The sequence below is a fragment of the Lasiodiplodia theobromae genome (genome assembly GCF_012971845.1).
Source record: "Lasiodiplodia theobromae strain AM2As chromosome Unknown scaffold_27, whole genome shotgun sequence".
NCBI classification, from domain to species: Eukaryota; Fungi; Ascomycota; class Dothideomycetes; order Botryosphaeriales; family Botryosphaeriaceae; genus Lasiodiplodia; species Lasiodiplodia theobromae.
The window spans coordinates 41023-57099 of record NW_023336477.1 but is presented as its reverse complement, the minus strand read 5'-3'; the positions used below and the strand labels follow the sequence as shown (position 1 = coordinate 57099).

At 52.5% G+C, this 16077-nt stretch overlaps 5 protein-coding genes across 5 annotated transcripts; 3 read left to right on the top strand and 2 right to left on the bottom strand.

Annotated features, from left to right (window-relative positions):
* Positions 1 to 44: 44 nt before the first annotated feature.
* LTHEOB_8447 (NUDE protein) lies at positions 45 to 2093 on the top strand (the record flags this gene model as incomplete). Its single annotated transcript, XM_035517925.1, has 2 exons — positions 45 to 281; positions 435 to 2093. The coding sequence occupies 2 exons, from the start codon at positions 45 to 47 to the stop codon at positions 2091 to 2093; spliced, it is 1896 nt and encodes a 631-aa protein (XP_035370153.1).
* A 1827-nt stretch (positions 2094 to 3920) lies between these two features.
* Positions 3921 to 4727, bottom strand: LTHEOB_8446 (BTB/POZ domain containing protein; the record flags this gene model as incomplete). Its single annotated transcript, XM_035517924.1, has 4 exons — positions 3921 to 3941; positions 4022 to 4420; positions 4479 to 4608; positions 4663 to 4727. The coding sequence occupies 4 exons, from the start codon at positions 4725 to 4727 to the stop codon at positions 3921 to 3923; spliced, it is 615 nt and encodes a 204-aa protein (XP_035370152.1).
* A 3228-nt stretch (positions 4728 to 7955) lies between these two features.
* LTHEOB_8445 (Glyoxylate reductase) lies at positions 7956 to 9266 on the top strand (the record flags this gene model as incomplete). The annotated part of the gene is made up of 5 exons (XM_035517923.1): positions 7956 to 8090; positions 8144 to 8244; positions 8305 to 8701; positions 8765 to 9151; positions 9222 to 9266. 5 exons carry the CDS (start codon positions 7956 to 7958, stop codon positions 9264 to 9266), a joined length of 1065 nt encoding a protein of 354 aa, XP_035370151.1.
* A 582-nt stretch (positions 9267 to 9848) lies between these two features.
* On the top strand, positions 9849 to 11199 carry LTHEOB_8444 (Sugar transporter; the record flags this gene model as incomplete). Its single annotated transcript, XM_035517922.1, has 2 exons — positions 9849 to 10812; positions 10898 to 11199. The coding sequence occupies 2 exons, from the start codon at positions 9849 to 9851 to the stop codon at positions 11197 to 11199; spliced, it is 1266 nt and encodes a 421-aa protein (XP_035370150.1).
* Positions 11200 to 12583: 1384 nt separating this feature from the next.
* Positions 12584 to 15767, bottom strand: LTHEOB_8443 (Protein serac1; the record flags this gene model as incomplete). Its single annotated transcript, XM_035517921.1, has 7 exons — positions 12584 to 12850; positions 12945 to 13975; positions 14259 to 14330; positions 14401 to 14638; positions 15031 to 15096; positions 15167 to 15380; positions 15436 to 15767. 7 exons carry the CDS (start codon positions 15765 to 15767, stop codon positions 12584 to 12586), a joined length of 2220 nt encoding a protein of 739 aa, XP_035370149.1.
* Between the last annotated feature and the right edge of the window lie 310 nt (positions 15768 to 16077).

Sequence of the window (16077 nt, the reverse complement as noted above, 5' to 3'; positions counted from 1 at the left end):
ACCGCGCCCCTGCGTAGCGCGAGCCGACGCACACCACCGCCCAGATGACATCGACACAGGATCGCCCCCCATCGAGCCCCGTGCCGGGGGGCTCGCTCGAACAGGACCTCGCCTACTACAAGTCGCAGTATGAGCAGCTCGAGAGCGAGCTGCAGGACTTCCAGGCCTCCAGCCGCGAGCTGGAGTCGGAGCTGGAGAAGGACATCGAGGCGTCGGAGAAGCGCGAGCGCCAGCTGAAGGAGAAGCTGGAGGCCATGGGCTTCGAGGTCGAGGAGTGGAAGGTAAGTCCACCTCCAATGTCGCGGTTGAGCGCAATCGCGACCCTTTGGCCGTCGCGGTGCCTCGGCTCTGGGGCCCGTGGCAGACCCCGTTCCAGGGGGCCTGTGTCGTCAACGACGTGAACGGCAGCTAACGCGCATCGTTCCGCGTGCCAGGCCAAGTACAAGCAGTCCAAGACCGAAGCCAATGGAGCGCAAAATGCCCTCCAGAAGGAGATTACCACGCTCCGCGAGACCAACCGCTCCATGCAGCTCCGCCTGCGCGACATCGAGGTCGCCAACGACGACTTCGAGCGCCAGGCACGGAACCAGACCTCGTCGTTAGAAGACCTCGAGCAGAAGTACAACATCTCCATCGAGCGCGGCGTCATGCTCGAGGAGGAGATCAAGGCAGGGGAACAGGAGCGTGAGGAACTGCGGATAGAGAACCAGCGGTTGCGTGACGAGCTTGCCGATATCTCCATCGAAGCCGACATCGTCAAAGAGAAGCTTCGCGTCGCCGAAGATACCATCTCCCGTCATCGTGCCGAGAAGACTCACGCCCTCGTCACTGCCGACCACGGCAGGTCGCGGTCGCCTGTGTCGGAGACGTCGACTTCGGCTACGACCGTGTCGTCGCCTACCACCTCCACACCGCCACCGACGAAGTCCAACCGCACCAGCGCCACAACTCCACCATCCCCCAACTTTGCGGAGTTCATGGATCGCTCCAAGGATATGCGTGGCGTCGCGTCCCAGCGTAAAGGCTCCATCGCCTTCCACGACAACACGCCACGTCCCAGAGACTTTGGCCCACAGCGCACGCGGCACAATCGGGCCCCGTCGATGCCCTGGAGTTCGGCGAGTGGACGCTCCTCACCTACACGGGCACGCAGACCTACTCAAGGCCATTCGTACAAGCCTAGCCGTGATGGGGCCCTCCCTCGCTCGGGCTCCTTGTATCAGATTCGTGGGCTGATTGGCAAGATGCAGAAGCTCGAGGCCCGCGTCCACAACGTGCGCAGCAAGCTACCTGCACCTACCAACACGCCGCCACGCGCCAGCCCTCGCGGTGGCAGCGCTCAGAGCAACCACTCGCACATGCCATCCAACGTCACGGTCCGCTCAGCCGGTAGGCAACGGACCAGCGGAAGCACTAACAGCTCTGTCAAGGACGGCGAGGACAACAACACCATGGGTGTCTCGAGGTTGAACTTTGGTGCATCCGTGGCGAAGACTAACAGCATCTCGGGCTTCATGAGCGCCCCCAGCGACACGCTGAGTGCCAGCAGCCGTCCCACCAGCCGCGGCAGCGAGCGCAGTGGAGTTAGCGGCGTCAGCAACGGCTACGGTCGCCCCATCTCCCGTGGCAGCGGCCGGCCTCCGTCACGCAACAGTCAGGGTCGTGGCACCCCGCTAGGCCACTTCTCCACTAACAACACAACCGAAGCCCGCCGCCCGCGCACCAGCGCTGCCAACTCGAGTTTCTGGAACAATGACAGATATGGCGGCCCCGCCCGGCCAATGACACGCACCAGGGCCAACACCCGCTCTCAGTTCGACGATCTCGATGAGCCCGGGTCGACCCGCGAGTCCACACCGATCACTCGCAAGCACGACTTCAGCCGCAGTGTTGGCTCAAACACCTCGGGCATTCCCACCCCGAACGGTCTCGGCACCGGCATTCCCACTCCCTCTGGTCTACCAAGGAGAAAGAGCGTGTCGGCCGCCAAGAGCCGCAGGCCAAGCATCGACCAGGGTGTGGGCATCCCGCCGGTGCCCCCGATTCTACGGGCCCACACCAGGCAATTGAGCGAAGTCGGAGAGACTTGGTAAAGAATGATCGAAAAAGATGAATACGCAGCGATCCGGTCAATCTGGGAAATCGAAGTGCTCGGCCAGATCGGAGATGGAGATTCCAGGGGGATTGTGGAGCATAGAGTGCCACGAGGCGTGGGGCTACGAGGCGCTGTCCCTGCCCCCAGACCGGACACCGCTTGCGTCCGAACAACGACAACATGACCTAAAAAAAGCTTTCATGCTTTTCCTATCATCATCAAGACTTTTTTTTGAATCCGACCCATCACAGCAGAGTTCAGCCTTTTGATCCGGGAAGGGAAAAGACGGGCTTGAAATTCACAGATTGTCCTCCGGTTTTTTGTTTGGCGAGGACATGGGGCGGGATTTCAAGGCGTCTTTGGCGTCCTGGCGTTGCAAAGCATTTTTCGTTTTCTGGTTGGGTTTTATCTCGGAACCTGGGGCTGGCGCTTTCCATCTGCTGTTGCCATTCACTGCTGCTTTCCGCGTCATTTTCCTCTACCGTTCTTGCACAGAACCTTCACACAGACTCGACACATTGGCGAAACTCTCGAGTCGCGACCACCTTTCCTTTTTCCTACAACACAAAACTCCACAACTATTAGGCCGACCTTTTGACTTTGCATCACCTGCTACTCTCTCAGTCGTGGCTTTCTGGCCCAACGACTACCCTTGTCGTTTTCCTCTTTTTTTTTCGGGTACATAAGATCATCAGTTCATCCGCATGATACCCCCTCCTCTTTCTTGTTTTTGCTGCTTTTCCGAAGACTGCTGCTATACGCAAACAAACACTCTACATCAAAACCGACCAACTGGCGGTCCCATTTTATTTTCACGACCATCAAGCCAGGACCAGACAACGTTCAATCATTCAGACACATTTTTTTCCTACAACTTTTTCCTTTACAAACAAAACCAAACAAAACCTCGTACGATCCTTCCGAATTTCATTATCATGTTCCTTCCTCTCTTATCACACCGACCTACTACAAGACAAATTGCCTGAGAAAACCGTTTCTTTGAACCAACCTTTTTCTCCTCTTCTCTTATTTTTTTTCTTCTGCCCAATTTGAAATTCTTTTCGGTTGTACAGATTTCTTCTTTCGCTTCTTGCTTATCTGATTCTTCGGCAGCTTGGAGGGTTTTTTTCAATTTTTTTCTTCTTTCCTTTGAGGACGAGGAGAGGGGGTATGGAATATTGACGGCGGAATTCTCTATCTCTCTTTTTCTTTATCTTGGGCTTGCTTGGCTGGAAACAAAAAGGAAATCAAAAAAAGGAAAATAAAACAAAAAGGCCAACCAAGGGAACAGGAAAATAAAAAGGGAGATGAAGAAGGAACATAAGTGAGATGAAGGCACGACAAGGGAGGGTTGCTGGTGGGGGGAATTAGTTGTTTGTTATCTGTATCTGTTTCTTATTCTGGGCTGGGAAATTGCTTGTTTTTGAGATTTGATTTTTTTGCGCGCGCTTTGGAGGAGGGGAAATAGGAACTCTAACAGAAGTTACCTACCGCCGCTGTTGCTGCTACTACTGCTACTACATAGTTTACTACCTTGCCTACCCTTAGAGTGGTTAAAAGGGGGGTTGTATATGTGGGGTTTGTGTGCGCGCAAGCCGTAGGGATTAGAATGATTGAAAGACAGATAGCACCAAAAAAAAAATGGAATGATGGAAAAAATTTAAAAATTCGGAGCGCCATGGTTTCGTGATTGTGTGGTTCTTTTGTACGTTGAGGACGGCGTGGGTTTCAAAAAAAAAAAAAAGTGTGTGATGTTGCTCAACTCTATACGAAGCTTTCAAGCTAGAATCCTACCATTTTACAGGGAGAATATTGAGAACTACCTCTAGCTTACACTAGACCCCGCCTACAAGATGGTGCAATAGTTAATGGAGCCCCTTCACCCCAAACCCAATACGTGTAGGGTACAAGTGCAACGGCACTGACCACAAGGTCCTTTCCAAATTGTCCAAGACCATCCATCATCTCCCTGAATTCGCGGTTCTTCATATGCTGTTCGATCTGCCGTTTGGCCATAATCACAACAACATCTCTTAAGCCCTTGTCGCTTTCTGGAGTGGCCTCATAGACAGCCTGGATAGCTGAAGCGAGGATATGGCTTTTCTTGATGTACTCGCCAGCCAACCAAAAGCGTTTTTTAGCGTGCTCTTTTAGGCCATTGATTGCGTAGATTTCTCCCAGTGTGTACACAGAGACGTGGAACAAAAGGGATTCTTCTTTCTCGCCATACGGACTTGAATAGTCTTTGGAGTATAGGTAGTCGAGCATGGCTTTCACTTCGGAGGGGTCATCGTGGGTGAGCGCAATGACACCTTCCTTGGATTCCTGCGGAGAAATCTTTTGTTTAGCAGCGGTATAGATTGGGGTATTTCTAGTAGCCTACCTTGAAGCCTAGCTGTGGATCAAAGGACTTGGCTAGGACCTCGCTCTGGCTCAAGACTGCTTTGTGGCATTTGTAGGTGTTATCGTTTACATCAACGACGTCAATGTCCGGATCGGTCTCTGAGTCGAATCTGTGCTCGCTTAGCTCGAATCGGTGAAAGAAGGTTGATGGGACGAACTCATACCTGTACACCTGGGGCATCGGTTCAGCCGCCTGGCACGTGCAAATCCTTTGTTCTTTTGACATCATGAGGCTTTGCGGTGTTTCAAAGCCTTTCTTGGAGGAAGAAGGGTTCTTATATCTGCTTTGTTTGCTCCAGGTGTTGTGTTCAAAGTGATTTGGAGCCACGTTTGCAGTGTTTGAGAATCGCGGAAAGATTGAAAAGAGCCCTGGCTCTGCTGGAGCCTGTCCCACGGTTAGGCTGGGGAAAATAAGGGTTCGTGGCGGAACAAATATGGAAACCGCGAATTCAGCACTACACGTGGCAGCCAGCACCGGCAGTGTTGAAAGCCTCATCATCATGATTCCGAATAAGTCACCTGAATTCAAAAAACGTTACATAATGCAGCATAATACCATCTATATTAATATCGAGCGAATTCTGGAGAAACAGAGTCCGGTATCCCATTGTCGACGACGCACTGGTATGCAATGTTGCAAGATCGTGATCGTGTTCTTCCTCACTTTAGTAATGCGGTGCTAGATCCGTAGGTCATCATGAGACCCCTTTTCCCGGTTCTGACTGCGAAACAGGCGCTGGTAGACTGCTCCTTCTGTTCAGTGGCCTGCGCGCAACGTGTCTCCCTTCTCACCTGTACCCTCCGCCCATGTTCTTCAGTCCGACATCGAGAACTACGGCCATCTTCATCAAGAACAGAAATCACGATGCCATCATGCATACTAAACCCGGCGTTCTATAAGCAGCTTATCAGGTAAGCGCTTCTAATCACTGCTCGTGAGACATGCTCACCAGGTTGTACAAGAGATTTGACGGCAAATGTAGCGACTTGTGGCTTCGGTCAGCGGATGGAGCTATCTTCGCCGTGCACAGACTCATCGTCTGCACTCAGAGCGACGTTATCAAGAAGCTACTCGTTGACGCGGAGACCGAGAGCCATGAGGTGACAGGAGCCGCCAACTTCATAACGCATACCAATCATACTAGGCGATCATTGATCTAAAGCTGCCTGAGCCTGTCGTTCGAGCCCTTGTCGACTATATGTACATACATAGCGGATTACTCGGACGACGTCCAAATCACGCTGCATTGCGAAGTTTATGTCGCTGCACACTCTTTCCGAATCGAGGCACTTGAATCGCTGGCGTTTGACAAAATCAGTCGACTACTACAAAATGATTGGTCAGCCCAGCAGCCCTTCTTCTGTCCCATCATTGAGTACATCTGGTCTCGTGGTCCGGACCAAGATGCACGACTCAGACCACTCCTGCTTGACCTGACTAGGACCCACTATGAGGAGCTCTGTGTTTTCTCAAATTTGTCTGAGTGTCTCAGCCGGACTAGCGGGTTTATAGGGGATTAGGCCAGCTTTTTGAAGGCTCTACGTAGGTAGTATGATCGTTCGTGCAGGCACTTTAGTCTTAGATGAATCTGACTTCCATCCTGTTGAAAATTGATGTCCATCGTCATGTTTCTTGTGATATTGCACAGTAGTATTGCAGCTGAAAGCAACAGGAGTTTGGTTTAATTCGCTCATGCTATGGGGAGCTGAAGCTATCGTCCGGATGTAAATGTAGCATTAACAATTATACATTTCCATCCGGACGATAGCTTCAGCTCCCCGCATATGTTTTTTTTTAAAACAAAAACGGTTGGGAAATAACTACTATGTTCCTTACGCTAGCGGACCGGCTTTAGCATTCTTTAAGTTGGAGCTCCTTTGTCTGAAATTCTGGAATTTCTTTTACACGCTGAGCCGGAACCAGCATTCAGAATCTTTGTCTGGAAGTTCGCTTCTCAAGATTTTCCCCCCATACCCTAAAACTATACCAATTGCAATCTCCAGCCCACGGGGGATCAGCGCCCCTCAGTGGGCGGGCCGACGTGGAGACGAAAATGCGGGGTACTTCGTACATGGACGTTGTGGAGGCCCGGGTATATCCACACGCATTTTCCGCCTTCGCCCAGCCAAGCAAAGCTTGCGCACCTTACCGCCGTCATCAGCCAGTCTCAAGCAGCCCATTACCACCACTACTACGCGGGATTCCTTCGGTTCCGAGCACAGTTTACGAGTCTAAAGCTACGATTCCCGGATCGGCATGCCGCAACCGGCAACATCCCAGTCGCGGCACCGGGTCGGGAAGAAACCCCGCCAACGGGTGAGCCGGGCCTGCGACCACTGCAAAGCGTACGTCCTGGAGCTTTAATTGTATTTTTCTTTCCCCTCTTTCATACCCTCTTCTTTCTTCTTTTCCCTTTTGGCTTATTGTGAGAGGAAAAGAAAGAAGAGCCGCTGCACCGGCATCAAACCTTGTGCGCCATGCTCGGCTCTCGGCTTGCCGTGTCGGTTCACCGCGCCGTATGCTCGAGGCCGGCCGCCGACGCCGCCGTCGGAAGCGTCGCCCAAGGATCTATCCGAGCACCCGGTCCAGGATCGGGGCGAAAGGACAGCGACCCGTGCTGGATACCGCCGTACTGCTTTTAGCACATCGCCCCATGCTATCAGTACCGTTGAACCTTCGTTTTCCCCATATGACAACAGCCCCGCGGCGGCTCTCCAAGCCACTACTGCTGCCGCTGGCGGGGACAGGGCTGTCTCAAACACTCCGCTGGTGCCAGAGCCGGAGACCGAAGATTTCGCTGGCGTGATTACTGGGCAGGAGGGACATTACGTGGGCGCTTCCTGCAACGTATCCTTCTTTTTGCGGTTGCAGCGGCGGCTACGGGATGGAGGAGGAGCGGGAGAAAGCCTGACGCCGCAAACTTCGATCTTCACTTCCGGCGATGCACCTCTCCCGGCTTTTAATCCCCATTCCTTTACTTCCCCATCCAAGGTGGAAGCCGCGGTGCTCCTGAATAGATATTTTGATATCGGTTCGCCTACATACCGCTACCTCGACAGAGCGTCGGTTGAACAATGGCTCGAGGATGCCTACAAGCCCGGGTTTCAGCAAAGTCCGGCTAAGATGGCGGTTTTGTTGGTCCTGTTTGCGACGGCAGCGCGGTATGCGGTAGGTACGGCACAGAAGTCGGAGTTCTATGAGGGGTGAGTTACCCTGCCACAGCGTGAAGTCTTCTATCTTTAATGGAGAATTGCCAGGGTCCGTTATTTTCAAGCATCAGAGCTTCAGCTCCAGGATGAGAAAGGACCAATAGAACTGGAAAGTATCCAAGCACGCCTGGGCCAGTGCCTCTTCCTTCTGACATGTTCTCGTATTAACCATTGCTGGAGTCTCTTCGGGACCACATCACGCCTTATCATTGCCCGAGGGTTTCATCGAAGAGCTTCGAAGTCCAAGATGACGGATCCGTTTATGAAACGTATCGAGGAAGAGTGCAAGAGAAGACTGTTTTGGTGTTCCTACAATTTGGACAAGTACCTCGGTGCTATGCTGGGGAGGCCATGTGTATTCCACGATGAGGATATCGACCAGGTAACCATGACCAATATCTACTTTTGTCTTTCGAAATCTAAGACTTACCACAGGATTATCCTTCCATGACCGTCTACAATCCAGATCTGGGTGTGTGTCTGCCAACCGAAGAACCCAATCGCCGCATTCTGATAGCACCAGTCTTGCACTTCAAGTACGCGCCCTGCACTTTTTCCGCCATCCAGGCTCCTGGCTGATATGTTTCACTCCGCAGGCTGGTCCGCATCGTTAGCCGTGCGCTGCGCGAGATGTATAGCGTCCGGCCTCCGACACAAAAGCGCAGTGCCCTGATCAGGAGGCAGTTGAATGACAGCCTGAAGGCCTGGAGAAAAGAGCTACCGGCCTTTCTCGATCCGGACCAGGTGGATGCCAGACTGCTCGTGCCCAATTTTCAGCGGCAGAGCAATATGCTCAGCTTGGCATATTCTCATGCGGTGATTCTCGTAAACAGAGGCTCGCTCATGAACAAGCTTAGGAAAAGCGACGTCAGCTCCGACACGGCTGGAGACGAGGAGGACTCGAATATGAAGGCCTGCCTGTCCGCTGCCATGTCGATACTGAACGATGTGGATCAGATACGGCGGGGTGGGAAGATACTGCCCGCATGGTGGGTAAGTGAAAAAACGAAGCTGTTCTCTCCGCGTCCCTGAATTGACAACGCTTTCTCCCGCCAGTTCACACAATACCAAGCCTTCTGCGCCGTCGTCATCATATACACATACACCGTCCATGCTGCATCGTCCATGGTCCAAGAAACGCAGACGAGGCATTTCCAGGCCGCGGAGCGCTGCCAGGCACACATCGAGGCTATCGCACAAGACGGAACTCTCGCGCAGCGCTACTTTATTGTCATGGAAGAGTTCCGCTTGGAGGCCGTGGACCACATGAGCAGAAGCAAAGCCAAGACAGACGGCGCCATTGCTGGACCGCTTGGTAGCGGCACACCATCGACGAACCTCTTTACGGACGAGGAGCTTATCCGGGTGATGAATGGCTTCATTGATCCTGGGGTGTCCCTGGGAGCCATGGGCCTTGATGAATGGCCGGACCTCGACGGAATGGTATGTACAGTGATAACGCGAATGGGAACATAATATGGGAAGTCAAAGCATGTTGCTGATTCATGTGCAGGATATCGGAATCAATGATGATATGAATGAGGCGGTCCGCTTTTGAAGAACCTGTAAGTACGAAAGAATATCTGTGGACGGAGGCCGTACGAGCATCGGAACAATAAGGTTGTTCGGTTCGAGGCTACTCAGCACTCCCGCTCGGAGTGGCTTGTTTCAGGCTTGTGGCAGGGTCTGGCGAAGGAACGAAAGAATCTACAGGGGAGTCCCATAGCCGAAGACTAGCGTGAAGAATAGTAAGACCCCAGGCATAACTATACCCCAGCTCTTTTCTTAGAAAATTAACAAATGTGGGTAGCTGAAGCTATCATCCTGATGTGTATATAGAATTTTAAATTCGACATTTTCGTCCGGACGATAGCTTCAACTACCCACGACATGAACCAAAATCCACGCTTGCCATCGGCTACAAGAGGGGACTGTGGGTCTCCAATCCTCCATATTACAGGCAGGGATCACAAGCGGATTAGCAAGCCGCTTCGTACCCCACCATAGCAATGCCGTGAGTAAAGCACAGACCAAAACCTCGTAAGCATATATAAACATGTCACTCCATCCAAAAACCCGGGCACTCCGCCATTCCCTAGAACTCCCACAAACTCCGGCAATAGCCTCCACGACCCTCACCATGGAACCCGCCACCTCCACGGCCCCGGCCGCGCCACGAAACCCCCTCACCATCGACCACACCATCCTGGCCCCCAACTCGCTCGTCCTCGTCACCGGCGCCAACGGCCTCATCGCCTCGCACATCATCGCCCAGCTCCTCGCCGCCGGCTTCCGCGTCCGCGGCACCGTGCGCTCGCTGGAAAAATCCGCCTGGCTGCTGCCGCTCTTCAACGGGCCCTCCTTCTCCCCATCCTCTTCCTCCTCCCCTTCCCCCTCTTCCCCTTCGGGCTCCACCTCCCCCTCCCCCTCCCCCTCCTCGACTTCCACCCCGCCCCGCTTCGAGCTCGTCGCCGTCCCGGACATGGCCGCGCCCGGCGCCTTCGACGACGCGGTACGCGGCGGCGTCGCGGCCGTCGCGCACGTCGCGTCGATTATCTGGAACGACGGTGCCGCGTCCGCCGACGCTGTTATTGGGCCGGTCGTCGCGGGTGCGGTTGGCGTGCTCGAGTCGGCGGCGAAGGAGCCGTCTGGCAGCGTGAAGCGGGTTGTGTATACGAGCAGCAGCTTGGCGGCGTACACGCCGGCGGTGCGGGGGGACGATGTCGACGACGGCGGCGTAGGAGGAGCAGCAGTAGGAGAAGGAGGAGTAGGAAGAGGACGAGAAGTCAGCGCGGCGACGTGGAACGAGGAGACGGTGCGGGCTGCGTACGCGGAATTGGGGCCGGGCGCGGGCATGGAGGCGGTGACGCGGCGGGCGTTGGATATCTACGGGGCGAGCAAGGCGGAGGCGGAGCGGGCGGTGTGGCGGTGGGTGGAGGAGCATGAGGGGAAGGTCGGGTTCGAGGTGAATTCGGTGCTGCCGAATGTCAATTTCGGCCGCAGCGTGGATCCGGACCATCAGGGCTATCCGTCGACGATTGGGTGGCCGGTGATGCTCGCGACGGGGACGATGCCGGAGATGCTGTGGGATGCTATTAGGCCGCGTGAGTAGTTTTCTTTTTTTAATCCCCTCTCGAGTACTTACCCGGCGGTGGCGGCGGATGCGCTGACGATGGGGGACGCATACAGAATACTGGGTTGATGTCGAGGATACAGCGCTCTTGCACGTTGCTGCGCTTACTCGTCCGGATATTAAGAATAGACGCATCTTTGCGTTCGCGGGCAGGTACAACTGGAACACGCTGCTGGCGGCGTTGCGGAAGATGTACCCGGAGAAAGAGCTTTACCCTGACAGGGATGGCCTAGGCCACGATTTGACTAGGATCATTGACGCGCCGTGGGCGGAGCAGATCTTGAAGGATATGGGAAGGCCGGGGTGGAAGAGCTTGGAGCAGAGTTTGAGGGAGAACTTGGAGGCTGTGCAGGTGTGATGCTTTTCATATCTTGCGCGATTGTCCACCAATGATTCTGAAACCAGAACTTCAGCGCCTGGGGCCAACAGCTGACAGCTTCAGTTCAAATTTACATAGCTTCATAGCCCCTCTGGACCGCTCACAGAGCTTGGCAGACGTTGCATCTGGGTTAACTCAGAGTCTCCCCACGGCCGCTGCCCCCAAAAATCGAGCAGAATTTCCAGTCCTCATTTTATAGAGGTACCTACGGCTGTTCAAACATGCCCCGAAGGCTCTTCAAATATGTAGAACCTCGCCGGATATTCAGAAGATTTGGTTTTCGCGGAAAGGTCTTTATGTACAGCGCCGAAACTCTGTAGCAATTTCGTGAATTCAAGCCCCGGATGATCAACAGCATGCTTTATCGGCGACCGGCCTGTATTGTCCTGCCAATTAGGATCTGCGCCAGCTTTAAGCAAGGCTCTGGCAATTTCAATTGAACGGCCATCAGCCACCGCGTGGAAGAGAGCGGTCTTCCCGTCGAAATCGGAGTGGTTCAGAGGCGTCTTTGCGTTAATGAGTCGTATGGCCGCCTCTCTTTGACCGTTGGCGACGGCTAGGATCAAAGCTGTTCGACCGAAAGAATCTTGGTTCTCCACCCTCGAGCCAGACTGGATCAAGAAGTCTACCATATCTGCACGGCCAAACCACGCAGCATTGAAGAGCGATTTGCCCAAGCTTTCCCCGTTATGGATCAAAAGCCGTGCCAGGTCTACGTTGCCATTAGATGCAGCAATATCTAGTGTTGTCCAGCTGTTGAAGCCCGGCAACGTCGCCCTGGCTCTGTTTGAAAGTGGAAACCGACCTGGAAGTGTACTCATCAATCTGCCTCTCCTACCCCGATCCGGATATTTTGCCAGAAACATTTTCTCCGGGTCAGCATTTGCGTACAATAGTTTGGCAACTATCAATGGATGCTGCGCAATAACTGCAAGGTGAAGTGCTGTAGCACCGCCCATTCTTTCCAGGTTGACATTCGCCCCTGCGTCTAGTAGCGCTTCCACCACGCGCTCTTCCCCGCAAAAGCTTGCAAGATGGAGCGCAGTGTTCCCATAAATATCCTGGGTATTCACATCTACTTTTGCATGGATCAAGTCCATTGCAATTTCGAATGCAAACCCAATAATGGCATACATGAGTGGTGTCCTACCCTCGCGATCCCAAACTTCCAACGACGCTCTTGGACAATTAATCATGCGTTGAAGAGGTGCTTTGAGACCTGACAGTGCGAGGAAGTGAATCAAGCTTGAACCACACAAGGCAAAATGCCAGACGTTCGTTGCAAGTTCGTTGTGAAAAGTATTTTTCACGTTCCAAATCCTTAAGAACGTATGTTGTAGCTCGTCCAAACTCTCCGAATGGCTCAATCCGTTATGGAAACGGACACAGATTTGGAGGAATCTGTCGGAATCAGGCCACGAGAAATAGTCCAGTAGGTCGCATTGCTCGTACTGATCGGGGAGATTTTGCCACTCCGTTTCATCTTGGGTTGTGGGGCCTTTGTAGTCCCGATAGCATCTGGGAAGAGGATGCCGTTCGCTTTCAATTTCAAGAATGTGGTGTATCCAGCAGCCCCACCAGTACCTGAAACGGCTGCCAAGTTCACGTGACGAATATGAGCCCAGATCATCTTGTATGTCGTGGTCGTCTCGATCAAAACTCTCGAACTCCGGCATGAACAGCATCCTTAAGCATGACCTTGAGAGCTGAAAATGCGCACGGACGTTTATGCTGCTTGATATTGTCGTATCCTGAACCACTTCAAGTGTCTGGATACCAGAATCCAAAAGATAATCGACAACAGATTGGTGAATGAAATGGACGTCGGTTGGCTCTGGGTGGATCAAAAATTCAGAAATGTTGACCGGGTCTCTAACTTCAATAAGCCCTTTGGAAAGATCCATGATTCGGGCTTCTAGATCGTTTGCGTCCGTAAAATACTTTCCAAATGAGTAATCCGAGATTGAATTTTCTGGCATGTCGTGACTGAGAGCCATTGCGTGCTGTAGCTCGGGAAGTTTAAGGGGTCTCTTCGCGAACAGAATCCACTGAAATAACCTGATGGCTTGTACGCGGTCATCCCCATCCAGTTCACTCAAAAGAGCCTCGTATAGTTGGTACAGGTCCGCTTGACCTTCTTGAAAGGTTGAAAAGACAGTCCGGAAAGGCTTCCCTTTTTTCCTTTGGCGAACAGCCCGATCGACCACGAGGGTTGCCCAATGGAAGATGCCTTTGGAGTTTTTGACAATCTTTGTTTTGAACATCGTTTGCTCCTCAGGTGCTAATTGTTGGAGAATGTCGTCGATTACCGTCTGGATGTCCCGGCGGTTATGCTCCTCTACAGACACGGCTACTGCATGGCTCAGACGCAAATCGGGATAATGGCGACAAGAGAAGCAGACCTTGATCTTTGAGTTAGACTTGCTGAGGCCGTCAAGCAATCCGTCGAAGTCACGGATTATTTTCCGTGCTTCTTCTTCCCCGGCCTCATCAAGGGCATCAACAAAGATCATAATGGACTTCGTTTCACTGCCGAGTTTCAAAGCGTCAAAAAGATGAGACCTGATGTCTTCCAGGGTCCACCTCCATTTCTCGCCATATTTTCCACGTGTGTCGGTTCTGTTCTGGAAATCCCAGATCAGGCCTTGGAAGGCGGTCGAAAGGGGCTGGTAGAGCTGATGGATCAGGGCACTATAAAGCCCCATCCGCGACTTCTGCAGTGGCACTCCCTGTCCGTAGATAAAAAAGGAAGCCACTACATGCGTTTCAGTGTTTTCTCTTGTCAAGCGTTGCACCACGCGTTTCATTAGCATCGACTTCCCTGACCCAGGCTTTCCACCGATCCAGAAAAGTCCAAGAGAACTTTGCAGCCACGAGCAGAAGTCTTCATGCTCGAATATCCAGTCACAGGTTCCTTCTGCTGGCTGGAGCGCGTGGGCGCGTGAGTCTTGTTCCAGGAATGACAATGACTGCAAGCATTCTGATGATGAGTAAGCACTGCTCATTTTCCTTTGAATTTGGACAAAACAATCACTTACCGTTTTTCAACTCTTCACGCTTCTCTAGAGTTAGGGAGTTGGGCGAGATACCGGGATATGTGGTAATTCCCACTATGCTCCTAGTATTAGAATTGTTTCTTCTTTGTGTATTCAGACACATTGGTAGTCCACTAGATCTCACCTATCGCATGGCGCCTCGGGATGACTTCTGCAGATTTCAGTGCAAAGTCTTTGAGTCGTTTGCGAATCGAGGAGTATCCTCTGTCGTGCTTGTTGGGGAATTTGACCATTTCCGAGTGCGTTCGGTTCATGGCAAGAGTATTCTGAATTTCGGTTTCCCAAGTTCTCAGGCATTTTGCAGAGTCTTTGCTGACGAAAACCGTGGCTGGTCCCTCCATTTTCCAGACTCCTTGATCGTTCTACAGCACATAGTCAGCCTGTGAAACAAACTTTCCAAAGATTCAGACGCACCTGTTGTGCCGTAGGTGATCGCTTCGTTTCATAGCAGCATAATATCTCAGAATCCGGAAATGCGAACGCCTCAAGGAATAGACTTGTCTGTTCCTGGAGAACTTCTGACTCTGCTCGTAGCGTCTCTAACAGAAATCGATTTGGTTGATTTCCGACCATGGGAACGAGGCTCTCCATGGACATACCCTGGTTTGGTACGCCGAATAAGAGGATTCCGTATATTGAAAGCCGATTTTTCCGGTCAATATCGTCTCCTCGTAGCATCTGGATGACTGCCTGTACGCAGTTGATGTGAATAAAGGCAGTGGAATTTTATTCTTTTTAATCTCACATTACTCACCTCCTTTATTATGACTCCTCCTAAACTGTGTCCAAGAAGAACGAGAGGCTTATCGGCGAATTGCGCCTATTGCAATCAGGACCGTGTTAACTTTGACCGTCTCTCTCAAGCCACTAGGCTCTCACAAGGAACTTACCCTGATCTCGTTCAGGGTAGAGCGGAGTCCATGACCAAGATGGCTTAGATTCTGGAAGGAGTTCCCTTCTTGAAGCGTCGTGTCAGTTCCATACACGATAACTCTGGCACCAGGTAGGTCTTTTGGCAAAGCATCCCGAAGCCACATGAAGCTACCGCCTCGAGCTTTGAACGATCCGAATGCGTGGCCTCCCAACCCGGAGACTGCAACTAGGCTGGGATAAAAAGGTCAGGTGACATCCATATGTGTTTCTGAGCTTTAAATCTTACTCCAAGTCCCATTTTTCGTACGACGGCATGTGGAGCGGAGTAGGGCCGAGGAAATTGGTGTCAAACAGCAATGAGAGGTCCTCATCGTTGTAGACCGTGTCGAGACACCACTCATCACCTTTTGCTGTGCTTTTGAATGCTATGGGGACAGGAGAAATTTCCACGGTTGCCACGTCTTCGTCTAAGTTGTCAAGGTCACTGGCCAAAGAGCGGACACGAATGTTTACGTCGTTGCAGTTCAACGTGTTTTGTACGAGGATCTCGACATCCTTCTTGCAAAGCCCTGCTGGTATGCCTCGCAGTCTGAAAGTCTTGCCTTCCGAGGGAGCCATAGCCGATAACGGATGAGTGGCCAACAAAATTCGGTATGACCGCTGGACTCCACGACAATGGACGTTTTAATGAGACGGATGACGGAGAACGTCAGGGAGGCGAAAGACATTTCATTGTGCGGGGTTTCCAACTCCAATACCATCAGCAACAAGATGAGTCACATGCAAGCGATGCAGCAAATTATTGGGCTGCGGCGTATGTAGCAACCTTGGTTTTGCAGGGGCTGATTGGCAGCTGAGCGGGCAGCCCGTGTGCGCAGCAATGCACGCTCGGCTAGCAGAGGAATTGACTGGTCACACAAGCTGACGG